Raw genomic sequence first — 27,432 nt, 5'->3', positions numbered from 1 at the left:
TAATCTGTACACTTTGGTTTTATTTGGCGCAATCGTTCTCGCACAGGAAAACAAACAAACAAAAACGACTTTTTCTAAAATAACAACATAACAATGCGACACGGGCTTCATCGCTTTCACCTGGTGTGAGTAGTCTGTACAGCTCATCTTTACTTGGCGAAATAGCTTTTTCCGTCGACAAACACGCAGACAAACGGACACACAGTGACAAACAAACAAGCAAACGAACATTTGGCGAAATTACTTTTCCGTCGGTAAGTACAGAAACAAATGAACGTAGAAACAAACAGCTTTTCTGAGAGCAAAACATAACACAAACGGGTCCTCATGGCGTACATCCGCTAGTCTCAGCAGGCTAAATAAAAGTTCTCTCATGAAGTTTCTCTCGCCATTTGACGTGCCACTAGCAGTTATACAGCCGCATGTGGTCGGATACCTTATCACCTCTCTGCGTTCTGGATGGCTGAGAGAGGAGAGGACATTGCTTCCCACAGTATTTTTGACAAGAGGCGCGTCACAGGCATATACCCAACGGCTACACCACCCCTCTGACTTGACGACATTTCAGAAGGAACAGCTCTTTGAAGTCCCGAAGTCCTTTGAACACTCAGTGGCGCATGTCTTGTTCACGTGAACATCGTCGCTGTGAGAGTGAAATTGAAGTTTGCGTCCTTGGAACCGAAGTAGTCTACAAGGAAGTCTTTTCCCTCTGCATAGAGCGGCATGTCCAACGGTAGCTCGTACCAGCAGTATCTGCCAAAAAGGATGAAAACAATAATGAAACATGAGGAAATGGATAGTTTGTCTACGCTATAAAACATCTTCTATATACAATAGCCAATAACTGTCTATAGAAGCGATCTCCTTTTGAAGAAGGCCCTTTAGGAAACTGCTGATTAACTAAGCACGAAAGCCAATGCTGAATAAAACCTGAGAGGCTTCAAACTGCACTTTTCAATTCTCTGAGGGAAAGGAACGTCACTAACTTGAAAGCTTTCTAAAAAGCGACAAGAATGTGAAGTTGGCAATATCTTTTAGTCATAATCTAAAACGACATACAATTAGAAGGCCCCGACGGTCACATATATGTGAATACATATTACTTATTAGGCAGTTTTAATCAGTGGGGCACGTGGCCTCCATGTCTACCTATGTACTATTCATCTATTATGTTTCTATTCTTTACGCTGCTGCCTTGTAATGGTCTCTTGGGCCTCGTCAAGCTTTTGTGTAGCTTTTAGCCCAAGAGACCATCCAGTTGTCTTCTGGAAATAAAGATGTAAAGATGTATGCAGTATGGACTGCATTTGTGCCCACTACTTTCTATGTAGAAGAGCAGACATTAACGGCTCTCACAATTTGTCTTCACAAGCTTGTTAAGCCCCCTCTCAGCTCTGTCGGAATGATGTGAATATACATGCAAGACACACTCTGAACACTAATACCCTTTTGTGAAGGGTGCGTTCTACGAGACAGCTTACTCTCTTCTGTTAGAACTGTACATCGCTCCACGCAGCTCTCATCCCGCCGCGTCGCACCGCAAAGCATAACATATCCAGGACCACTAAACGTATGGTTTGGTGGTGTGCTGGGCTCGGGCTCAGAGGCCGAGCGTCCACTGAGCCGCCTCGGCGGGGCACACCACAGTACCAACAGTACTCTACACGCTGCACCATACTACACGCCGCACCACATTACACGTACACAGCGTGGCCTCCGCGATCAAGCGCGCTGCCGGAGCTGATCGCGGAGGCCACGCGTACAGAACCGCCACTCTCTCGATTCCCTCTACGTTGCGGCAGAGGCTGCGTCGCAGGCGGCGACCAAAAACGACTACACATCGTGGTGCGCGATGCAACACTGGCCGAGTGTGGCCTAGCGACGTTACAGTTTTCGTTCCAATATCTGCGCAAGCGTATAGTCTTGCGAACTTCGACCAGTGTTCTTCGCTACGCTCACCTGTCGCCCTTGTACAGGTCGTGGCTTCTCAGTTCGAAGTAGAGGTCACAGCTGCCCACGCTGTGAGTGGAGTTGTCGGCGGAGAAGTCGCCGAAGGTGACGCTCACTCGGTGTCCCTGCGGCGCCTGTGGTCGGATGCGTGCAAAACAGTGCAGAGTTAGTTCCCTGAGGATGCCTGCATGCGAACGAAACTCAGCTTCGTATCTGTATGAGAGCAGCCGGCTCGTATAATAGGAACGAACTGCATCGGTTGTTCGGCTACGAAAGCTCATCTTGCATGCGGAAAGACAACAGAGCAGTCTGCGGACTTTGTTTCAGCAAGCGAAACGCCAAACATTCTCGGACAAAACTGTTAAATTTTCGAAAATTGTAAGGGGCTGTTATGGAAATATTGAAGGTAACATTTGAGCCGCCGCGGTGGCTCAATGGTTATGGCGTTCGGCTGCTGACCGAGAAGTCGCGGGTTCAATCCCGGCCACGCCGGTCGAATTTCGATGGCGGCGAAATTCAAAAGGCCCGTGTACTGTGCGATGTCAGTTCACGTTAAAGAACCCCAGGTGGTCCAAATTTCAGGAGCCCTCCACTACAGCGTCTCTCATAGCCTGAGTCGCTTTGGTACGTTACCCCCCTCCCAAAAAAAAAGGTAACAGTCTATTCTTCCGATGCTTAGCAAAATATTTATTTTAAAGCTTTCCCATCGCTATCGTCGAGTAGTTAAGACTGCCATAAAAAAATCAATGGGGAATGTTTATCACGGTAGCAAGAACGTTAATAGCAAAATAAAAAATAAAATGCACGCCTGCCGATGAGATCAGCGGATATATTGATTGTCACTGTGACATGTTACAATACACGAAAAAAAAAATTGCGTTCGTAAACTATTTCCCGTTGAAAAGTGCTTTTGTCAAGAATCGTTGGGGCCCGCCGCGGTGGCTCAGTGGTTAGGGCGCTCGACTACTGATCCGGAGTTCCCGGGTTCGAACCCGACTGCGGCGGCTGCGTTTTTATGGAGGAAAAACGCTGAGGCGCCCGTGTGCAGCGTGATGTCAGTGCACGTTAAAGATCCCCAGGTGGTCGAAATTATTCCGGAGCCCTCCACTACGGCACCTCCCTCTTTCTTCTTTCACTCTCTCCTTTATCCCTTCCCTTACGGCGCGGTTCAGGTGTCCAACGATAAATGAGACAGATACTGCGCCATTTCCTTTCCCCCCAAAACCAATTATTATTATTATTATTAATCGTTGGGTACGTACAGCGCCGAAACTGGACTACGCCGATACAACAAGCGGGTGGAATGCTGACTCTTGTTGTCTCGCTGTGTCCCGTTTCTACTCGCTGTCTGTCTCCTCTATTTCCAAGTGCCAGAAGACCCATTTCAACACCCACCTGTTGAAATGCGAATGGGATATCGTTCTGAGCTACCCGTATAACCTGCTGTCAATTTACAAGCACACTGAATGGAGAAAGGTACAGACTTTGTCAAAAATACATGGAACATGGGGCTTTCTTCTATGCCATGCTTCGACAGTACCGCTGCAAGCCCCGAGTCTCCTCCCAGAGAGTACAGGACAAGAGATCTCCTCTCCCTCGAGAGATCTGAAACGCTGGCCACGTATAACGAGCCACACTGTGTAGCTACGAAGAAAACCTTATCGGCTGGACGTTTTTGACAAAGGCTGAACCTCTTTTGATTGCGACAGCTTGCGTCTAGAAGAGTTTAGCTGGGATCCTTCCGTGACCAAAAGTCTGCCCGGAACATCATCTTTACAGCAGTGCATGTCAATACAGGGCCTCAGAACGGGCGACGAAGAAGCAGAAATTCTCAGTTAAAATAAACTGGCCCAAGAAAATGGACAAAAGCCGTCAGCGGCAACATCGATGTCGGGCTAAGGGAGTGCATTTGAAATGCAGAGGGCAAGAACGACTGGAATGTTTTTTTTTTTACCCTGATCCACCAGGTGCAATGGTAGGCCGATGGTACCGACACGAAGTTGATGGTCTTGTTTTTTAGAACCACTCCGCCGCAGATACCTGAAAAGATACCGGAACCCACTTAATTTAGACTGTCACTATACCACGCCGCGTGTGTCGATCGGCTGTCGTAAATGCCGTTGCTCAACGCGCACTAGAAAAAAAAAATGACTTTGGTAACATAGCTAAATCGGCTTAGCAAAGCATATTATTCCCACAGCCGAAGATGTGTGACATCCTGTTATTCGCCGTATCGACTTTACATCATTATAACTGTTCACAACACACGAGCATCGCTTTATGCATTTGCTTCGGACCCGTAAACCGGACAGCGCGAAGTGACCGTATGTGCCGCCTGCTCCGACAGCCGTGCGAAACCCATTTAATTTATTTGCCTTATTTACCTTAGTTTATTTACCTCTTAGTTTATTTACCTTTAGATCTGTACAGTGAGTCATAGCTTTCCTCACTCGTCCCCCCCCCCCTTTTTTTTTTCTTCTTGCGCGTGAGGCACATTCGCGCTAATCATTTCATTAATAATTCTTGAGGCCCGTGTACTGTGCGATGTCAGTGCACGTTAAAGAACCCCAGGTGGTCGAAATTTCCGGAGCCCTTCAGTACGGCGTCCCTCATAGCCTGGGTCGTTTTGGGACATTAAACCCTCATAAACCAAACCATTTCATTAATAATTAAACTCTTCGCCACAACCCTCACCTTAACCACAATCATCCTCATTCTCAACATAACCTGGCTTTAAGACGTTCATGTCGTGTTTCTTATACTCTGAACAAAAAGGTGCAAAGAGGGAATAAGCTTATTCCTTTTTCACTCCAATATAGGCGTATTCGTGTTAGATAGTAGTTTGCAGCTCTCCGATCCTCAACGACGTCACTCCATATTTTAATCGCAAGGATGGCAATGGGGAAGTGCCCATATCGTTCCTGCTGGCAGCTTCATATTAACATCCACCCCACTATATTCCACTGCCACCGACGTTCGGAAGCAGATAGGACGTGGACTCACTGTTTTTGGTAGCAATCACCCTGTGCTCGCAGTGGTCTCCCACTGTCCCCGGTGGGCACACGCAGTCGCATTGGGGTCCCAGGTAGCCGCCATGCATGCACCGGCTGACGCTCACGTTGGGGCACCGTTCTGCGAGTACGCATGCGCGTGAGACAAAGGGACAAACGGCCATTTCTGCCGCGGCATAGTGGAACTGGCGCGTTTAAAACAGCATAGCTAACAGGCACATTACTAAAAACAAGCAAACTTTGTGCTGGTATAATTGGTGCTGAGTACTGGGGGACGTAGCGCAAAACAACAGAAACACAAGCAAAAAAGACTTGACGGAACCGTCGCCTACAAACGATACTTGACTTGAAACTGAGAAAACAGAACACTCAAAACAAAGGACATTGCTGAAAAAAAAAACGGTTAAACAAAACTTGCTACAGTGTTAGTGCTGATTGCTGAGTGACTCTAGAGTACCATTTTCTCTTAGCGGCGCCATAATAAATCATATAGGAAGAGTGGACTAATAGGGGGCAATTATTTTTGTCAACCAGGAATTGTTTTCATTCAGTATGGATTTATGAGAGGCATTAGAAGTGAATTAATCATGCAGTACTCAAAAGATGATGCTCTTGTAAGCTTCACTAGATGCCTTACACTACTGCGTAAATACTTTCTTCAATGCTGTTTGTATCAAACACGTAGCTGACGGATGTGCAGTAAAATAGCGAGTGTGACATAGTCGGCGCCCAAAGGGTACGCGTACATGTGAAGTAGACGAAGTAAACTCAATACTTCCCTAGCCAGGCGTTCGTATACCGGTGGCACCTCTCAAGAGCAGAGTCGCGATCACTTCAAACAAGCTGACGTAAAGCCGTATCTGAGTTCTTGTTTTGTTTTAGGGAACAAATTCATGTTACAGAAACAGCTTTATAAGACCGATTATGAGCTGCAATAATAATAATAACGACCGCGAAGACGAAGAAGCGGGAAACAGCCAGAGGCTCGTACCATTGCACCTGTAGAGCTGGTTGACTTTCTTGTATTCAAAGAAAGAGGGATGTTCCGTGGTCGCTGTTCTGTACAGGTAGAAAGGGTCCGTCGGATACACCACCCGTCGGTCTTGCAGCATAAAGTCCACGTCACCATCTACGCTCTGCACGGAGCACAATAAAATCTAAATAAAATCTAGGGATTTGTTGCGCCGCTGGGCGTTTATACATAGGCCACCTATTTGCGTACAATACGCTGCCGGTACAGCATGCGAATGCCGCGCCACCAGCGGCAGCGACAAGGACTGCCCCACATGGGCAGACCGACCTCCTGGAGTGCCCTCGGGCTTCACCACTTGCCCACTGTCGTGGGGGAAAGCCATAAACTCTTGCCGTGATGAACGCGGACGCTGACACAGGCCGTTGAAACAAATCCAATCTCTATTTCTTTGTCGCCACGACGAAGACTGTGTCATGTACAGTGTAGGAACCCAGTGCTAAGCGAGTCCTGCCTTACAACCTAGCGTTCGTACCACACTGTTAACCTCGGTAATCATAGAAAATGAATAAACATAGTGTGCCTAAAGCGGTTCTGAAACTATTAACATTTACGGCAGAGCACAGTGCTCAGTTAAGCAGAAGTCTGAGTATGCACAACAGGTATGAAAGTGCCAGACACAGTGCGCGTGGACAGGGCAAAAAATAAAATGGCAGGATCAAACAGGGTTGTCCACAGGCTAACTATACAAACGAAGTCATGTGGTTGAAATCATTGCCTTTTCTTGTTGAACTGTTAACTCTCTCTTTCTCTTACGAACCTCGCTCTCGTCAGCCATGACGGAGCTCCAGTCGAACCCGTACTCGAACTCCGGGGCCGCGATCCACGAACGCGGTCCGTAGGCGGGGCTTTCTTGGTCGAAGTTGTACCGGTACCGCTCCGGTACGGAGTCCCAGGCCACGTGGTAGAGCGTGTCCCGGTTGCTCTCGGCGTGCGTGTGACGTAAGCCGAGGGTGTGACCAATGAGGTGAGCGTAATGCTGCGCAGGAATGATTCGTATTAGGTCATTATTAAAAGTAACCAGTCTTTGATTGTGGCGCAGCTGAATATAACTGATATGCTGTGTCATACCTGGAGATATAAATTTCACCTCTTCGTTTAACCGAAAATCTGGATATTGCTAAGACCACCTACTTGTAAAACAACATATACTGCCCTCGTAACGTGCGCTAATGCATTTAAAAAGTGATTCTTTACGTTCAAACATGAGTACTTGAAGAAACAGAATTGTAATTTATTGTACACTCTAATGTCATTAGTAAAATGGAACGAGGCTACCAGTGCAAAAACGGAACAAAAAGAATTTTGAAGGCCCGCGCGCGGTATATTTAATTGGAAGTAAGCCTTCAGGGAAGTACGACTGTTTGATGGTATACGGTAGCGTCGCACAGACCACCTTCTACAAGATAACGCATAGTAAATGACGAAATACATGACAAACGTTTTTCGCACATAAAAGATGCGCCAACAGAAAACACGACACTTGCTCTAGGACGGCATTAGATGCACGTGTAAAACCTTCGTCGTGAGTAGAGTCGCACCGGACACCACTGGACAACAAAGCTGTCGACAGGCCTGTGATTTATCGCAGGATGCACTTCCAACGTTATCAGGCTGTACCGACTCAAATGAGCTGTTCCGCTCGCTTTCTCGACGTTAGCAACGTTAGGGGAGGCTTGGGAGGCGAAACAACACCGGCCAGGGACGTATTAAGTTCTATTCCTTCAAAGTCTGGATTTGAGCTCAATGCGACCTTCAACCAGAGAACATCTATATAGGATTCAAACCTGCAGCACTAAAGAGGCTGGAACACTGATGACTATACCCTCTCCTATTACTTATGAGCTCGATATCTTGCTCTCTGGAAATGCCAGGAACACTGTACCGCCTGGTCGCTGCTTGTGCGTTGCAGGCTAGACTGAATGCGCCTGTACAGTCGTGGACAGTAATCGTTTTTGAAAAAAAATTAATGTTTTGCGTCGGATCGCTAGCTGGTCAGGTGTTATGATTTTAAGCAGACGGAGCACGCATGTATCCTCGTGATTATAACCTGTTCATCAATTTGTATTGCCTGGTCACGCAGAAATAACTTTTTATCTTGAGTCCGTATCTTGCGAACTTTCGTCCATAACTGTGCATGCACTGCTTAGAACTTTTAAACTCACCGTGTCAGGAAAAAAGACGCTGGGTATTCCGATCTTCTGCAGCCCTCCTTGTCTTCCGAGGTATGAATAAGCCCTGAAGAAATGGTGAAATGACGGGACAGCGTTATTCATCATTTTTTGTCGAAATATAGAGAATATGAAAAAGTAGGGCGACCTGCTGGGAAGGTGCTACGACTAAGAAAGCAACCACGCCTGCGCATTCGTTCCTTAGGTTGCTTTCCTTTCTCCGACCGAGGAAATCTCACGTAAATTTTTTTCAAAGTCGAATTTATTTCAGCATCAACGTCCACTGGACACGTGTGATGTACAGGAGCGGCAAGCAAAAAGCCTAAAAAGGCTTGACAAAGGCCCCGTTTGCAGGTGGCAGAGCGACGCATAAGCTGATATGATAAAAATGCACGCAAGTTGCACAAAAGAAGCAAAAAATTAAAAAAAGCACATGGCAGCAAAAACAAAACTAAGTACATCAACATTAAGGCAAGAACTACAACGCAAGTGAAATAAGGCAAAAAAGAAATGGCCCATGCCATAATGCCTCAATAGCCAGCGAACGAGTGCTGTTAGTTGTGCAGTTCTACGTACAAACCTTAGCGCAAAATACGAGACATTCTTGTGAATGTCTCGTATTTTGCGCTAACGTTTGTAGATAGAACTATGCACCGACTAGACGAGCAACAAGTGTTACTTGAGTAGTGCAGTGCTCATGACAGTTTCCTGGAGGCGTTAGACGTCAGAGCGAACAAGGCGTGGAGCATGAAGACTATAGTGCTCGGCACTCAAAGTCGTTAGTATAAAGTTTATCCCTGTCTCTCACAAATTGCTCCTTCAAACTATGCGCTTTCTAAAATGTACAGTCAAAGAGAGGACAAGCGAAGGGCGAGGCTAACTGTCCCACCCAGCCGCCTCCCCGTCCCTTTCCAAACACGTTTTTTGAAACTTCCGGCTACTCCACTGCCGCCACCTTCCATTGGTTATGTCACAGCGCCTTGTCGAAATCAAGAACAGATGAACATGGGCAGGGCATGTAATGCGAAAGCAATATAACCGATGACAGTTAAGCGTAATGGACTGGATTCTTAGAGAAAGCAAGCTTAACAGGGGGTGGCAGAAAGATAGGTGTGCGGGTGAGATCGGGATATTTGCAGGGATAAGGTGGCCGCAGCTGGCACAGGACCGTATTAATTGGGGAGATACGGGAGGGGCCTTTTCTCTGCAGTGGGCGTAGTCAGGTTGATGAGGGTGATGATATCGCAATGATAATAGAAGAGGCAAGACTTTGTCAGCTTTTTGAAGCAGCTCATCGTCAAGGGGATGTTTTTTTTCCCTCTTTCTGGTTCCGGACTCTTTACTTTGACTGAAGTCGTGCTTACGGAGCTGAATGTAAAACTTATGATCATAAGCTTCTGCCACTGCGAGATTCCCTGGGATTTCCATAGGCTCAGCCCATTTTCCCTTTATTTTATCGGACGTCCGTTTACTTTGCTCGCTTAGTTAACGTTTCTCTTAACTGATGCCAAATAACAGGTGACTCGAGATTACGGAATTCTGAATAAGGGCACACAAGCCGTCTTATCCAGTCATGCTTGAAGAAGGCTAGTTCATGAGCTGTACCGAAATATTTCCATAATTTCGTACAATTCTGTAACAAAATTGTATAATTTTCCCTGAAACAAACATGTGGTGCGTTTTGTGCTTAGCGAACGCTTACTCCAAATGCAAATATGCGCCAATGTGAACTCGCTTTTGTTTAGTTAAGCTTTGTAATTAGTACAGAAGGATGTATTCCACCTAAGCTAAAGATAAAAAAAAAGCTTTGAGAGGACTTTTCGCGCCTACTGGAAGATGAGTTGTATATTTAATTGTACTTTGTTTCCGTTAACAAGTAACGGTGGAGTTTGAGGTTAAAGGAAGAAGCAAGCAGCTTGAGGGCCCTCAACCCGAAAGTCTAGCAGTCGGAGCTTTTAGTTCTGCATTCTCCAGTTTTCTATAACGGACATTACTTACAAATATCCATCTCTTAATGCAATCAGAAATGCGATACATCATGCAGCGATGTCTTGTTTCGTCGGTCAGGAGCTCAACTATTCGATTTGCCGAAAACCGCGCGCATTGTGATTTGTCTTCGCAAAATTTGACAGCCCCCGTTATTAAAAACCATTCAGGCACGAAGTCGGTCATTCCTGCGCCTTTCATTTATTGATCCCTCGCCGCCGCCACTGTCGCTTGCGTTGTTATTTCCCAAACACTCACCACCGAGACTGCACGAAGCGAACGTGATCCGAGTTCTTGTCATCCTCGACGAAACGGACGCATGTTTGATCTTCCCACTGCCGCATGGCGTCGCGGATTTCTTGCGCAAAGGCGAGCACTGAAACAAAACAAAATTAATAAGCGTTTAGTATTGGTTATTTAATTAACACTGCTATTATTTCAGGTATTTACAAAACTATCTTAAGATGTTTCTTTCGCAGACCAGGCCTAGCGTTGACTCTGGTAACCTTGGACCAGGGCGAATTCACCGGAAAGCCGAGTTTACTGGACTCGCTTCCTCGACTCCCGTACTCGACTCTGCGGCGTTTACATGGACCCAGTAACCGGTTTTCAACTCAACTCCTCAACTCAACCCCGTCATGTAAACGCCGCTATAGTGACGACCGGAAAGCTTGCCTGGTCTTTTGACGCGCCAGCGGCGTTCTGACCCACGGCCAGCGTCTACACAGTGCCTTATCATATTATCTTATCTACAGAGTGTCTTATCACGCTTTCACTCAGCTTAAGTTTATCGGGTATCGAAGGCGCGGAGGTCCACGTGTTTCAAGGCTCTCTGCTTGAGAGCTGTCAGTGAAGGATATGACAGCACAGGGCCCAGCGTTTCCTGAAATGGTGCGCAGGAGCTGGGCGAACTCTGCGCGTCGAACATCCCCCCCCCCCCACACACACACACACACGCACAGCGCCAGGGCAACGAAATAGCTGGCGCCATGAAGCAGGTGACAACCGGCCTGATACTCTTATTCGAGGTGTGCCTACTCTTGGGAAAAATCCACTTCATCCAGCACCTTGCCTTCTCAGGCTCAGCGGCGTTAAAGAAGATTAAATGTTACCTTTCCTCCCAATGGAGAACGGCACCTTCGCATCGGGCCAAACGTAGGACGTTTCATCCTTCGTCTTGTCCACTCCGTAGATGTGAGCCAGTTGTGCCTTGGTGATTCGAATGTCCCGCTGGTACCTGTAGTCACGGTTCCACAGCTTCCTCGCGTTTCTGGATGCCTCTAAAAACTGTGGCCAGGCGAGACAAGAAGAGTCACGCACGACAAGAGAGCGTTCAGCGGAGCTAAATTGTGTCTTCAGATAGAGGCAATGCAACATCAAATCATTCAGATCGACATGCTGGTTTTCTTACCCTTTCCTTGTCAGTTCTGTTGTCGATACGGAAGATTGTGATCTCGGGCTGTTCTCGCACCGCGGTGTTGTTCGTAGCGTCGTCAGTAGCGTTCCAGACATCTGTGAACTGCAAGTCTTAAGGTTATGCCTGCCCCCGACTCCATATAATATATAGCAAGTTCGGATGCATGCTTCTTCAATAGAAAATTTTTGTTTTTTGTTTAACAATAGAAAAGTATTTAGTACTGTGCACTTCGTTTCAAAAAAGTGAAGTTTTTGGTCATTATAATGTATTAAGGCCTGCTTGCAACTAATTTTTTTCAAGGAAATCAGAGCTTCATTTGCGTAGAAAAATAGTTTACGTCAGTTTCGCGACGCTGTTTTGCCGTTTTCACAAGACAAAAGCTCGACGCCTGCCTTTGCATGGTTAAAGGACTACCGACACTTAATTTTAGTTGCATGTTTTCTTCTTTGTAATGATTCATATGACATTCGAATGCATGTATTATTCGCCTATGACCGCTAAATAATTTTTAATTTATTTTTTCTTTCATGGAATTTCGGTTTCATCACCCTAATGATGACTGCGACGTGTAAGGCGTGCTTAGGTCACGTAAGGAATGAAAAAAAAAAACGGCACTATTGACCTTAAGCCAGCGTAGGCCAACATGTTAGCAGCGCAATCGGGATAAAGATGCATAAAGAGCGGCGATTGATAAATTATGCCGCCACAGGCAAGATATAAACTTGTGGCCTGGTCACGAAATATCTGAAAGCCGCTTTCTCTTGGTCTACTCGTGCTCCATTCTGCGAGCAGTCGGTATGTTATCACGGGGCAGATTGTAAAAGTTGTGTAGGCAGTATATTTCATGAAAAAATTAGACAAACATTTTTAGTATGTGTAACGACAAAGTGTACTGTGCGAGAAACAACTGCGAGATACGTAGCTATTTCTGACATTGAAGGTATGAATATTAGGCTGTTTATTGAAGGAGATGAAGTTTTCTCCAAACAATCAGAATTATATTTATCGGGCGTTCTAAACATTGCATACAAAATTGTAACTATAAAATGTTGGCAAAACAATGTACTAATTAAGCTGGCCATTGACACAACAAAGTTCACGAAGAGTTCAACAAAGTTCACATTTTTGGCCAACCTATACGTCTCGCATTAATGTGCATCCAAGACCGTCAAGGAGACTGTGATAAGCGATGAGGTCCTTATTTTTATCTAACAATGCATCAATCTCTACATTCAAGAAGAAGAAAAAAAGGCTAACGCGACGACGACGTGCATTGCCAGAGCTCTGACTCACGTTTTCTTGAGTAAATCCGCTTGAAACAAAGCTGAAGACCAAGGTAGCAGCAAACGTGACAGCAAGCGCCATCTTCTGACTGCGTCGAGGTTCTTGAAAGGAACGGCGGCACTTAGTTGGCGCTTTAGGTGGTTAACAAAACGCAGGCACTGCACAGAGAAGTCTAAAAGCGAGTTCAGCATGAAGTGGGCGAGTGCCCCTGTCTCTCAACGTAACATCAAACAAGCTCCATCTATATATATACAGGGCCCCCACTGAATCACGCTGTGTCAAACTCCTTTTAAGGAGCAGGGGTCGATAAGGTCTCCGTCTGCCGTAATCTAAATGGAATGTACTGCCGGACTTGTACAGGCGAACCGCAACTGTCAAGGCGATAGCTTTATCCATCTCGTGAACTGATGGATCGAGATAGATTCACACCTTTCTTGTTCCGTTTTTCGCGAAACGCATCCATTGTTGTCTAACCATTTACGCTCTTTCCTCACTGCGCCAATTTTTTTGTTGTATAAACTCTGATTTCCGGCACGGATCGCCCATGAGGATTAAGGTGCGGACATGTCGTTCCTCAAGTACAGTATTGAGTACGACTGAGTTTTGTATCAGCTCGAGTTATGTTGAAATCCCAACACACATCGTGCCAGGTTATGAATGAGCCATTGCAGTTGTTCTGTCATCTGTTATACACGATGCTCGGGAAAGTATCGCTCGACAACGCCCCGCCTCATTCACTTGAATGTTTATCCTCCCAAAAGACAACGTGTTGTTCATAATGGTAAATTGGATTTGGAAACAAAGTACAGTTCGATCCTCATTTCTCTTTCTTACCAGGAAAAAAAAAATAAAAAAAGAAGAAACGTCGATTGCGGTCACTGATGACTCCAGTGGAGGTCTAAATGCCAGGGTTGTTTCAAAATTTTGCTGCAGTTTTCTTGTAGCCAGTGTTATTGCTCGCTCTTTCGTTCTCTACTGAAGATAGCTCTTCTGAAGGAACTGCTTTGTGGAGGCGTAGTTATAAGCTTGCAAGATCCTTGTTTGAAAGCTTTCAGCCTGCTAGAACCCATTGTGATAAGAACTAGCTACCGAAGGAACACCCTAGTAACGCGCGATGCTCGCCTAGCTGATTCCAACCGCTGACAAATGCAAAAACAGGGCAACGGCGCGGTTCAGGTGTCCAACGATATATGAGACAGATACTGCGCCATTTCCTTTCCCCCAAAACCAATTATTAATATTATTATTATTATTATTAACTTGAGTAGGCTTCCCAGTGAAAGAGGAACCTCATGCTATATGTTCGCTTCTCTGATGCTTGCCGACTCCGGGCAATCGCCCGGAAGTCTCCACCGGAACTTGCACAATTTCTCGCTCGTGGATTGTCAGATGTCGAATGAACAGGCGCAGATAGTGTGTTTACCCAGACATGCGCCCTTATTGCGTCCTCTCGTGGCGTATATAATTTTTCCCAGCAGCCTACCCTGAAACGTTGCCTACCCGCCCGGGGGCGGTCGCATTTCGATGTAGGAGAAATGCAGAAGGCGGCCGTGTGCTGTGCGATGTCGGCGCGAGCTAAACAACTCCATGGGGTCTAAACTAGGAAATTAGTGAATAGCCATTTACCAGGAGCGTCTCATAGACTGTGCGCAGCTTGTGGTCGTCAAGCTCTATTACTGCTTACCAGAACACCCTCGTACTGAGATAATCGGTGCACACTAAAGAACCCCGTCAGGTCAAAACTACATCGAAATCATTTGTAACGGCGTGCTGCACAACCTCTCCCTCGTCTCTGGCGTGCAAAAATTCGTTAACTATTAAATAATGCATGACAGCCGACAGAGGTTCGCGTAAGGACCGCAGGCGTCACTTTTGTCAAGGCGTGCGATGTGTGATGTGCATTCGCTTTTTAGAGCGAGCTCTACTACTCGGGGCACAACTTCCGATTTCTATGTGACAATGACCTTCAATGCCTCGCAAGGTGAAGCCGAACTCAACTGAGTGGTGGAATGGCCCAAGCTATGGTAGTTTCGTCACGTGATCACACGACTACGACCATTTGGTACCTGACCTCGGTCTTTGACATTTGATTTGAGACAGTGGGCACCACATCGGCGATGACCTTAAATGCTTCACAAGGTCACGGCGTGATCATATGACTATGACCATTAGGTACGTGACCATGATCCTTGACCTTGACATTTGATTTGAGACAGTGGGCACCATGCTTAACAGAGATTTCGATCGTATAACTCTTTTTAAGCCACGCTGAACCCCAGCCATTTTTTTCTCTGGGGGCGTGGCAGGACATCAAATGCAAAGATTGTATAGAAAAGAAAATGCGCACTTTTTTTTCTATCAGAGTGGACACTCTAATCACGCCGTGAAGGAATGAAGGAAGGTGTGGTAGGAGACGGAGGGAAAGAGGTGCCTTAGTGGAGAGCTCCGAATTAATTTCGACCCCTTTGGGTTCTTTAACGTGCACTGACACCGCACAGCACGCCGACGTCTTCGCATTCCACCTCCATCGAAACACGGCCGCCGCGGCTGAAATTCCACCCAGGACTTGTGTTAAGAAACCGAACGCTACGGTCGTTCAGCTACCAATGCGGGTAGGGACGCATGCAAAAATAGTTTCTCAATATTACCTCGAGAGAAAGCAGATGGCGCTGCACTTCATCCACCATGGAGAAGCGCGCAGGATGACAGAGATGAGTTTTCGTATTTAGCTTTGCTATTTCTGGACATGAGACGCGGATTCAGCGGTAACAACACGACTCTTTCCGCGGCAAACCTAAAAGAAATGCTGTGAAGGTTTCCATACAAGCCTAACCCTTGCGTTAAATTTAATAAAGTGAAAAATGCATTATTAAAATACTTTCATCTGTGCGCAGACATATCTAGCAATGCAATTCGGGACAAAGGCGTTTTTGAGCGAGAAACAATTTATGAATGCATTTTTTGTTCATATAATGTAGGACTTCAGTTTAACAGTCAATATATCCACATACCAACCAACGGCATTCTAGCATTTTTTTTTGCTATTTAAACGTTTTTGCTGTCGTCAAAAGTGATCCCCATTGAATTTCTATGGCAGTCTTAACTGCTCGACAGGATAGATGGAAACACGTTAAAAGAAAGATTTTGTTACGCATTACAAGAATGGACCTTCAATATTTCCGTAACAGTATCTTACAAATTTTCAATATTCAAAATTTTTGTCCCAGAATGTTGAACATGAGAGGCTAGCGGCGCAGCTGCCGATTCCGAAGCAAAATAAAAAACCCAGTATTCCCGTCATTCCCTTGGTGCATGTCTGGCTCGCGTTGACAGTGACACTAACTCCCCCTCTTGGCAATATTGAGAAACTAGGGGTGTGCGAATAGTATTTTCTCCAAAACGATTTGAATACGAATAGTGTAGCTTTCCTACCGAATCAAAATACAGATAGTTTAGCTAAAAGCCTAATCGAATAGTGAGAGAATCTAATATCTTTACGAATATTCGCTACTTGTACGAATATTGAATGAGCAATCGTGAGAAGCAGCGGAGCGCTCGTTTCGCAGTTATAGTTGTATCTTAAAAGACGCAGCGCTGATCTCCATTTGGTTGGTCGCAACCAGAGGTGGACAACCTCATGAGGTTTCGACCTCAACCTCAAAATGACCTCAACCTCACGCTGTGAGGTGAGGTTGAGGTGAGGTCGGCGACGGCTCGAAATTTTGTGAGTGAGGTCAGCAAATCAGACCTTAAATTCACGCGTAAGTTTGAGGTTGAGTGAGGTCGTCATTGTAGAAGTTTTGAGGCCGGGACTTTTTGCAGTTGCCACGTCTTACCCCGACGAGTGCCGCTTCCGAAGCGGAGTTGCAGTGCATCACCGCAGTGTTCATGAAATGATGACGCTTGGTGTTCGGTTTCCCCTGTTTGGACAACCGGATGCCACAGTTTCCTCTTAGCTTCCGGTGCCGCGCCGTAATGTCCGTTCAGTCCAAGCCTACAGGAAGGCGCACCCCTCTGGTCTTCCCGGAAGTAGTGTTACTGTCACAGCACGCCACTCTCCCTCCCCCTTGCCCCGCTGGCGTAGCTCCCGTAGCTGCCTGCCGGTCGGCTCGAACTCCCGGTAGCGCGCAAAGCACGTAACTAACGTTGACCCGCGGTAGCTTTGCTTGATTCCGCAAATAAATAAGTTCAGTCCAACAAGCACGCAATAAATTCGTCGCAGCGGGGATAGCCCCAAGCAAGACTGCTTCGTGTTCATGCTCGTTGCCGGAGCTGACGTCATGGCTCTTCCCCTGCAGTCGAATGAACGGGATCCTGCTGTACATTACAAGCTGACTTAACAGAAACTGGAGTAGTCGGCACAGGCGAGAGAATTTGATTCAGGCGGTTCCTAACAAGGACACCTGCTGATTTGATTAAAACAGCACGAAGCCAGAAAAACCTGTACAACACCGTCGAAGCGCTTGATGGGTGACTCCCCCTTTCGAATCTCACACCAATTCTGTATATTCCCGTTCCGTAATACAAGCAGATGCAAATATAATTAAACTTTTTTATCCTTCCGACTAACCTCTCTTATGGTCTCCGGTTCCTTGTTCCTTCTCGGAAATTCACTTATTAGGCCGAAACACCGCAGCACGAAGTGAACCTACCGGCATAGCGGCGTTGCAGTGGCGAAAAAATGCAAAACTATAATGAATGTATGGGGATGTGGTAGCTGATTCCTTTTCCTTTTTTTTAATGAAGATGTGTGAATGGAACTGAATACATGCTCGCGCGGTGCTGCTGAGTCGTAGTTTCGAACCTTCTATTATGACGTTTAATGGGGCACACTGTTGTTCGCTTCTGTTTTTAGTGTGCGATTTTTGTTTGTATGTTTCTAATCATTCTCTTTTTTTTTTGTAGTGATAGCTACATTACGGTAGCATTTCGAGCCTTCAGCGTGATGCGCGCCACCCTGTGGCTGCGCCGCCACGTGATTGGTCGCGTGGTACGGAGCATCTGCCGGCGGCGCGGCCCCGTGGCTGATCACGTGGTTCGTCACGTGGTTGGTCAAGTGACCAAGTTCCATTCAGCCAGCTGTAGCTATCGCGTCACTCCAGGTTTAACCAGAGCTAAACCACCGCCAATTTTTTTTCTTTTCTATGTATGGGATCAGTTAGGTTGGCGGCCTGCCTTGCAGACGACCAGGCACTACACGTTATCTTTCCTTTAACTAATTTGCAGAGGCCCATCGTTCATCATGAACGGCTTTGCAGAATGCTCGCGCGGTGCTCGTGGGTGAAAAACGTCGAAGATGCTGGCATACCATTGGTTAGATCAATTTTGAAGGAAAACAAGTGATTGACTTAAAGCAGCTTGTCGCAGACTGGTTGGCGAAATGGTACCCAGAATTCTTGTGAGGCGTATGGGTACTTAGGCGGTATTTTTTTGGTAGCGGTATATCATACTTCCCCGGGCTCATAGGATACACTGTTAGGATCATCTCGAGAGTCAGACATGCGTCGTTGCATGATGTTTGCAGTATGTCATATATGAGAACTGGCGCGTTTGCCTGCTGGACAATTCGAATGTCATTAATGTGACCTGGTTGTGGACACTGTAATGCTTCATGCGCGCATGTGTAGTAATGTGGGATCCAAATGGATCTTGAAATGGGGGTGGAAGGGGGTGGATGGGGACCTGGTATGAAGAGAAATTACATCGTTGTCACGTGAGTAGGTGTGATGTCATATTACATCGCTGTCACGTGACTTGGTATGACGTCACATTCACAAGATGCCGTCACTAATTTTACTAATTAGTATTAGCGTTGCCGAATTATAATAATTAGCATTAATTAATTAACCGACTTCATCTTCGTCGCGTGACTCGTCGGCTCGTGACGTCACATGATGCCGTTTCTTGTGGGCACTTTTTTGCAGATATGACCTTGAAAGTGAGCCATCTAATGCTTTCGCATTAATAAAAGGAGCCGCACGCTTCTACACAGATAAATACAACGTGCCTCTGTTGGTGTACTACAGTCGCAGCTTGTTAAGTGTTTTCGAAGGCAACATACAGAGGACTGAAAAGAGCATTCTCGCTATGCCGGATAGAGCTGTAAAATCGAAATATACTGATATGCGTCTGCATAACCGTCGCATTGGAAAGTACATCGACGACCAGTTTCTTTATATTCGGTAACTATTCTCAGGACTGAAAAAAGTGTCGTGAATACTTCCCCCCTCCTCCCAATTTCTGGTAGATGGTGTAGAAGGGCTGTGTTTGTCAATTGCCGGTTCGTGCGTGAATGAGCGAGATGCTTCCAATACGAACAAGTATACACGAAGCAGGTTGCCAAATATTGACACATATAAAGTACTCACCGATGTACTGGTGGTAACCGTGTATGGGACGCCCATGCCCGCAGGCCATATACTCTCAGGGGGTTCATCCCAGATTATAAGCTTCTCCTATTGCGTGCACATCAATAGTGTCTGTACACACCTTATTAAATAATATCATCTTCATTTTGGCTTTCCTGTCTCACAAGGTTCTCAGAATTGTTTTTAACTGAAAAACTTCTTAATCGCTTTTTGTTTTGTTTTTCGTTTGTTTTCTGAGGTCGAGCAGCCGACCTCAACCTCACAATTTGAGGTTGAGGTGAGGTTGAGTGAGGTCAGCAGTGGCCTCAGGAAAAGTGAGGTGAGGGCGTATAAGGAGACCTCAGCCTCAACTGATGAGGTTGAGGTTGAGTGAGGTCAGCAAGTTCTTTTTGAGGTTGAGGCGAGGTCCAGATTTTTGAGGTCAAATGCCCACCTCTGGTCGCAACTCGAAGTCGGTGTTAAGTTTATCATTGTCATGTTAGGCGCAGAGGAAAGGTACCTTTTTCTGCTGATAATGGAGGTAATATACTAACACCACATCTCGGTGCATGAGATGGGTGAGATATATATGAAGCTTATTTAACACAAGAGGTATAAAGACATAAATAGCGGGTATGTATGTAGAGCGGGTATGTATGAGGATAATGAAGACCACCACGCGAATGGACCGCACCGCTGCGCTGAACCCTCCGTACAGTTCATCCAGCGACGCTACATCCCGCACATACCGATCGCGGCAGAACGGTACGCGGCGTGTATGTCGTCCCTCTTTTGGGTGTTGCCGTGGAAGAAAAATACGGCTGGCCTTATTCGAACTTCGTGAAAATTGTTCGAAAAGTATTCGAAAGTTTGACGACATATTCGGTTCGTTTGGTGTAATTTTGAACGTAGACTATTCGATTCGTTCGAATAATGAAATATTTAATTCTGTAATCGAAATTGTTTGAAATATTGCGCACCCCTATGAGAAACTTTATAACCACGGCAGATAGGGCAGCGTGCAAACAACTTCGTTTCATATACGACTTCCTCTCAGCCCTGTTTACAACAGTGCAACGTAAGGTTGATGACAAGCGGGCAGAAGCGAGCTCTTTACAAAGCGGACTTGTGCCCTCGAACGGGGAACTCTTCTTTGGTGGCGATAGCGGCACTCGCGGGCCGCTCTCGTGTGAGTCAAGACCTGATAGGGTTCTCGGCCGCGCGCTTTTTAGTGACGGCGAAGCTTGTGGCAGATTAGGCGTGCATGTCACCGTGAGTGTTCGCAAGCATCTCTATAATAGAGACCAACGATCTTAACCTTTCGCGAACAGATCCGCACCACCCGGAGGCAATAAGAAAAGACGGAAATCAGTTGAACAAAAGAAAACCTCGCGGACAATATATTTTTGAAGCAGTACTGGGAAAAGACTAGTATTTGCCGAATGTTAATTCAATTGTTAGATTGAGTGAAAACAGGCTTCTTCCACTTTGAATAGTGAGGTGCTGGAACACACGAGTGGAACACACTCTATAGGCTGCATTTGCAGGTATGCGTCACGAGGAAGAAGATTATTTTTGTTCGCGACATCCAGTTGAGTAACTTTTTTTTTGTGCGCGTTGTATGTTTCCTTTGCTCTCTTTCTCATTTTATTCTTTTAGTTGAGCATAAGGTTCTGGCCCCAATTCTGGCGTTCGCGTTAAGAATGCAGCAAATGCAACAATACCCAGGTAGTGAAAATTTGGGAGCGCGGAAAAAAACCCATAGACGGTTGAACTCAATCCGGAGCCACTCTACCATATATCGGCGTGCCGCGTTGTTCGATGGGTTGCTTTGCCACGTAAAATTAATCAATGAAGACAGCCAGCCATACGCCGATTGGCTTAAGTTCATGCACCGTGAAGCCTTTGCCTGAGACAAGCCGGTAACATCAGGGCCAATAAAAGAAAGTCGAACCGGCATATACTTTTTTTGGCGCTCGCTAAACCGTGATATCTTAATGTAATGCAAGTGCATAAATAAGCCGCTCAGTGTGATGGGACAATTCAGCGAATGGCAAAGCGCTTCAGGTTTTGTTGTCGTGAGCATCCATTCTTTACGCGAACAGGCGTTTCTGAGTGCGGCACAGCAAACTGAACGAGAAAAAGATTGGATGCGATCGAAAGAGCGACCAATACCAGCGCACCCTAGCTTCCAATCATGGCTCAAGCCTTGCTACAAATCTAAGCATGCGCTGTGGCATTCGTCGAGCGGTGTTTTTAAACTCTGAGAAGAGCTCATAGCGCTTGAAAATTGCAAATGTCCTTCCACGAAGATGAAAAGTAACGAGACAGGAGGTTGTATTAAACTTTGAAAACATTCGGCTTACCTTCCGGCGTTCTCAGATATGTCTTCTCTCTAGGTCAGACGTCTGTCAAACCGCCGCTGTTCGTTATGTCAAAAGCGTACGGCTTGCAAGGCAGTCGGCGGCTGTTGAGCGGAAGCGCGCAATGCTCGGCATATCCTCCGCGCACGAGGAACTGATCCCACGACGTCACGTTCACCGGATGCCAAGAACGCTCCCAAAGGGTGTCGACGCTTCGCTTCAACGTCGCTTTGCCAATGATGACGTCACCTAGTTCGCCTCGCTGCTGGCTCGACATGCTTGCGTGTATATCGACGGCCGCCCGCTGCCGCCGTATCAGCATGATATCGCCACTCGCGAGCTGGTTGTGAACCGCGGCCGGTTGTGCCGAAAATAGGCTCGCCGGCGCTGGCCTAGACTTACGTACAGCATTCCCCTACGTCATTCGTCTGGCGAATGTGCTCGCAGATCGGTCAGGATTAAAGAGCAGAGGCTGGCCCGTTTTTCGATGCTTGGAGGGAGTTCCTTTCGGTCGGTGTCGCCGCCATTCTTAGAGGGTATGTTCCGAGTACAGTCTGCCCCAGTTGCGCTTCGTTGTGACGATTTTTGCGCACAATGTCTGAATCAAGTTGCGAGGAAGACAGACGCAGTAATTGTCCCACGCTCTGTGGACACCTGCACTGTGCGGTGAGGAAAAGTGCGTAAAAGGGAGGGAGTGAAAGGAGTGCGATGATGAAACGAAGGGTTGAAATGCGGGCCAGTTGGTTCATAGTAACCTGAAAAAAAAAAAACAGTCTCAAAAGACAAGGAACAAGAGAAGGAGTGCTCACGCCACAATGACTGGACTGTCAACTGAGATTTATTAGGCAAACCCCCCCCCCCCCCCCCCCCCCCCCCCCCCCCCCCCCCCCCCCCCCCGGGGGCTGATGACGGTGCCAACTTGCCTCGCCATTGCAATGAATGTGGGTGTTATCCACTGTTCAGCAATGTAGTGATTCTTGGTAGAGGAAAGGGAAAGCAAGAGCGAGAAACCTTGGAGGCATACGATATCAGTTTGTCAGGCCAAGATTGCATTAGCACAACCTCGGTGCGCTTACTCGAGAAGGAATTCGCTTCTTTAGGCCGGTCACGGTAGATGTGTATCTTGTGTGCCCTATGCGCTGTGAGTTACGATGTGGCTGTTGCGCATGCTCTGCTGGCCTTGCTCTGACTATGTTTTGCCTAATAAATCTCAGTTGACAGTCCAGTCGTTGTGGCGTGAGCACTCCTTCTCTTGTCCTTTGTCTTTTGTGACTGTTTTTTTTTCCAAGTTACCATGAAACGAAGCCCAGTAAAGGGAACAATGCTAACACGGAGGCCAGTTTTTTGGTCATCTTCCCAAACGTATGCGCTACGTACGCAAAGCAGGAGAACAAAATGACATACGAGACATACGTTTTATTCTTTTCTAAGTAGCGCATACGTTTGGGAAGATGGTAAACTAACTGGCTTCTGTGTTAGCATTGTTAGCTGCTATTACAAGGCTGCCGCGGTGGCTCAGTGGTTATGGCGCTCGGCTGCTGACCCGAAAGACGCGAATTCGATCCCGACCGCGGTAGTCAAATTTCGATGGAGGCGAAATTCTAGGGGCCCGCGTACTGTGCGATGTCAGTGCACGTTAAAGAACCCCAGGTGGTCGAAATTTACGGAGCCCTTCACTACGGCGTCCCTCGTAGCCTGAGTCGCTTTGGGACGTTATACCCCCTAAATCATATTATAACTACAGCAGGCTGATGTGTTTTAACGCGATAGCGTTAAAGGCCCCTTTGTCCAGTTAATCCGGTGTCGGTGTTGCGAGCGAAAAATCACGAGCATGACTCTGGCAGGTGGTGCCCTGGAGCGCCACCGGGAGCACCTGCCATCGCAGGGCAGTGGCACATCGCTTAACCGCTGCATAACTGCGCCAAGAGGGCTATGAGGACTCTCAGGAATCTATGAATGTAAATAATGACCGTGTGTATACGTGGTAATTAACCAATTACGCTATCGCGTTATAGCCTTAAGTCGGAGTTTGTTTCCTTCAATTTTTCGCCTGTGGCGTATGTCATTTTATCCTCTTGGGTTATATAAGTAGCACATACGTTTGCTCTGTAAAGGGCTCCGGATGAGGACCTTTAACGTGCACTGACGCCGTACAGTGCCACGGACGTTGTAATATCCCATCATTCATTCACTGAGTTTCTGGCGCGCCCGTTTGGGAGAAATAAACATCTTTCTCGTACGTACACCAGAGGTAGTCGCAGCCGCGTGCACACTTCGGCCCAGGGCCCTGCGCCCCCCTCCCCCCAGAGACCTTGACGGCGCGCCCAGCCGATGTCATGGCAAGACGAGAATACGAGGGAGCGGCCCGGCCCCTAGGGGCGTCGAAAGTTTTACACGGTTCTCGTGAACACTTCGCCTTTGCGTGTGCCTTGGGACGGCCCCCTTTGTTTCCTGCCTCTGGACTGGCGCCGCGAAGAAGTAGGGCGCAGCGTACGGAAGGCTGAATGCATGGGTGAACGAGAGCAACAGACACGCTTGTCTATAGAAGCGAGTGCATTGTATTAAGGCGAAAGCCTTTAATGGCTCATCGTTGTCCGTCCGTCCGCGAAATCTGTCACAGTATGACGTCATCAATGGCATAGCCGCTAAACCCATGTGCTCTTAGCAATCACTAAGTACTTGGTGATTAGTAATTAGTCATTAATTTGTAAGTAGACATAAATTAGCAATCACTCAAAAATAAAAAGTGAAGGAATGAAAAATAAAAAATACAAATAAAATAAAAATAAGTAACTGAATACAAACATTAAAGGGGAAATTTTGAAAATGATAATAATTAAAAATAAATAAAAATAACCAACTAAATAAAAATAAACATTGCAAATCATGGAAATAAAAATAAGAACAACAGAAATGAAAATTAAAAATAAATAAAAATCAAAAGAAGCGGCCAAAGTGGGCGCACAAAGGCTTTCGCCTCGGGCACTTTAGATCGCCAAAGTGCCCCCTGAATTTTTTTTTTTTTTGGTTAGGCTTTGTGCGGAAGAGTCGACGAATCACAGCTTTTCCTTGCTGTGTGCATCAAGTGGTGATAAAGGAGGTCGGCCACACTCTAAACACGAATACGCCTATATGGGAGTAAAAAAGGGAGTAAGCTGTCCTCTACGCACTCCCTTTTATAAGAGGGAGGGCAGCTTACGCCTTTTTTTTACTCCTTTCGTGTTTAGAGTGCAGCTGTGGCAGCTGGGTGTCAGCTGTTAGTTTTGTACGCACGCCTTGTTATTACCAGTTTTGACAAGTTTATGCTCGAAGTGCAGTTGAACAATATCTGGGCAAACGACCCGAATATAGAGTTTAAACTGTCAGGAAGTCTGTACAAAGGCGTCATCTTAACTTTGTTCGCCGTATTTTAGCGCGTGGACCGACCGCATTCGGACGGTGCTAGGCTCGTACTTCATGCAAAATTCCTCAAATCTGCTTTCCCGCATATCACACGTGATGAGGGCAAGATGGCCGACCATCAGCTTCGAACAATCACGACGCGAAAAAAGCGCAGTTTTTGAAGCGAAAAGCTTCACTACGCTAGGTAAAGCAGTCGTCGCGCAGGCCGGAGAATGACCTTGAACGACCTTCAGCGCAACCATGTTAGCCGTGTATGACCATATGTGGTACAGTTATGGTGTCGAACCCTTGACCTTTGACCTTTACCTATAAGCTTTATTTGACCTTTGACCTTAAGAACATCCGATGGGGTGATGTGAAGCCACGTGACGGCATCCGATGAGGGTGTCGTAAGACCATGTGATACCACTTCATAGCCACGTGGTCGTGTGGGTATATATAGAACGGTTGTCGCGAGTGTGTAGCGGAGCTGCCATGGACGAGCTTCAGACGCTTAGCAAGCGTGCTTGCTTCTCGCTGAATTCCAGGGTGAGCCAAATTAAGCCACTGCCCATTATTTTGTTTGATCATCTCGTAATGTGTTACATAACTGGCCTCCACACAAATGGCTATACCGTATACTGTCTCTGCCACATCGTTTTGGGCCAATGTGATAGGCGGGAAAGCCCACTTGCGGAATATCGTATGGGGCTCCCGAAAGGAAGCGAGCCGAGGTGTGGTGTCTTGTCTCGCTTCGTCCCCGTCTTTATTCGCGCTGTATCGCATTATGGAGCCGAGGTGTCCCTGGAAAGGATGCGATCAAGTAAAAATTCGGCCTATTGCAGGGTGCATTGCAAACCTCGCACCTCTTACGTGTGTGTAACGGCAGGTGTGACGACGAAGGCCCCTGTCGTTAGGCCCAAATATAGACTGACCATATAGTTTCGGTTTCTGTACTTGGCTGAAATCTCCAGTCGTCAGAACCCAGCTGCGTTCCGCGTTCGCAGTCTCGCCATTCCGACGTCAATGCGCTTCCTTCTCGCTTACGTTCGCGTTGGTTTTTCTAGCATGCCAAAAACTGCTCGCTCGTCGCGGGCTTTCAGCTGCTTGTGCGATGGAGTCTTCTCAAAGTGCTTCACCGCATTTTTGGCAGTTTGTTTTTCTTCGGTGCGTGATCCTAAGGTGGCGGGGATCGAATCCCGGCTAGAGCCAAACTGCAAAACCGTCCTTGAGATGTGTGAAGTAAACGCGTATTTTTCGTTAACCCTTTCCTGAGAAGCCCCGAGTTCACACAACCTTTTCGTCACATCTGCTCCCACCAAATATGGAGGGTGAAAGTATTCACTAAACACAGTTCTTTGGAAATAAAGGATTGTCGTACTTTGACGACTTCACGCGTGTCAAACTACTGTGTCATTTTTTTTTGTTTTGTTGCGTCATTTTCGTGCTGATTGGTACTCGCGCTGCTCAAGATGCGTCAGTTATCACAACTGAATAAATTTTCCATTGAGATCGTCTCTACAGGGTCTTTAAGGGATTTCCAAAAAAGATATTCAGCGGTATATAGCGAAATTTAATACAATGCTGTTTCAGCGTAAATCTGCTCCAGGAAAGAAAACCTTCGCATGGGTCTCCGGACATATACGGGGAACAAAACTGCACCTTTCGATTGAAGAAAAGAGCGTTTATGAGCCTGGCAGCCGTTCGCTATGTTCTTTTCCCACAGAAAAGTGTTTCTTTTACCTTTGGATTTGTGTCTTGCATAATGCATTGAGCGAATTCAGGAAGATAAGCCAGAGGCTTAAGTTTCCATTCCCATGCTTCCGGAGCACTGAACGGAATCAGGATTGAAAGCGCTAAGCGCCGAGTCGGAAGGGAGCCATAAATTGTGCGAGCCGTTTCGGCCGTGGATACCGCTTAAGTCTTAGCTTTCAACTTCAATGTGCGGCTGGTCAGAAGGTGGAGAGAAGGGTACTCGAAGCCAATAAATAACAGGCGCAAGAATCAAAGTGACTCTTTCTAAAGGAACTCCGAGGTCATGGCATACAAATAAATGTTTTTCTTTGTTATGCCTTCCGGTTCCTTTTAGTTGTCCGAACTGAGCAAGTCCCGTCACTTTTGGTTATTAAATAAAAAATAACATAGCAAGATAACAGCTGATTCTTAAGTGCAACGGAGTGGATTTCAAGAGAAGGCAAGCGTAGCAGGGGGCAGCAGAAAGTTGGGTGGGCGGATGAGATTAAGAAGTTTGCCGGGATACGGCGGCCGCAGCTGCCAAAGGACAGGATTGATTGGAGAGACATGGGAGAGTCCTTTGCCCGGCAGTGGGCGTAGTCAGGCTGATGATGATGATGAATATGGGCTTGATTCAACAGAGGAAAAAGGGCAACTCTCTGCACCCAGTTTCTTTGTTCTTTTTTTTTTCGCTGAGGTGGCTATGGTGCACAAATGAACCGGCGAACAGCAACGAACTCAACACCACAAGAACAAAA

The 27,432-nt window shown here is 46.7% G+C and overlaps 1 protein-coding gene and 1 long non-coding RNA gene across 3 annotated transcripts in view; one reads left to right on the top strand and one right to left on the bottom strand.

Moving 5' to 3' along the window:
- On the bottom strand, window positions 1-21,820 carry LOC144098586 (zinc metalloproteinase nas-27-like). 2 transcript variants are annotated; one of them, XM_077631349.1, is made up of 12 exons: window positions 21,563-21,820; window positions 12,859-12,950; window positions 11,560-11,667; window positions 11,261-11,435; window positions 10,407-10,524; window positions 8,157-8,229; window positions 6,752-6,970; window positions 5,953-6,097; window positions 4,954-5,082; window positions 3,905-3,990; window positions 1,960-2,084; window positions 1-753 (listed from the first exon to the last, which is right to left on the bottom strand). In XM_077631349.1, exons 2-12 carry the CDS (start codon window positions 12,928-12,930, stop codon window positions 627-629), a joined length of 1,377 nt encoding a protein of 458 aa, XP_077487475.1. In that variant the 5' UTR covers window positions 12,931-12,950; window positions 21,563-21,820; the 3' UTR covers window positions 1-626. The 2 variants fall into 2 exon arrangements, with proteins under 2 accessions (XP_077487475.1, XP_077487476.1); XM_077631350.1 differs by having other exon boundaries at window positions 596-753; window positions 12,859-13,021; window positions 21,563-21,681.
- LOC144096967 (uncharacterized) overlaps window positions 1-27,432 on the top strand; it is a 90,431-nt gene that overhangs the window by 2,135 nt on the left and 60,864 nt on the right. The window lies entirely within an intron of this gene.

The sequence above is a fragment of the Amblyomma americanum genome, chromosome 7 (assembly GCF_052857255.1).
Source record: "Amblyomma americanum isolate KBUSLIRL-KWMA chromosome 7, ASM5285725v1, whole genome shotgun sequence".
Lineage (NCBI taxonomy): Eukaryota > Metazoa > Arthropoda > Arachnida > Ixodida > Ixodidae > Amblyomma > Amblyomma americanum.
The sequence above is the reverse complement of the archived record's forward strand: the minus strand, read 5'-3'. Positions and strand labels throughout refer to the sequence as shown.

Bases quoted from the DNA above. Each gene is read 5' to 3' on its own strand.
- LOC144098586 (XM_077631349.1), bottom strand. From the start codon at position 12,930: ATGGCGCTTGCTGTCACGTTTGCTGCTACCTTGGTCTTCAGCTTTGTT. The intron at 11,436-11,559 runs GTAAGAAAACCA...GCCTGGCCACAG, and splicing joins ACAGAACTGACAAGGAAAGG to TTTTTAGAGGCATCCAGAAA. The intron at 2,085-3,904 runs GTAAAAAAAAAA...ATCCGACCACAG, and splicing joins ATTGCACCTGGTGGATCAGG to GCGCCGCAGGGACACCGAGT.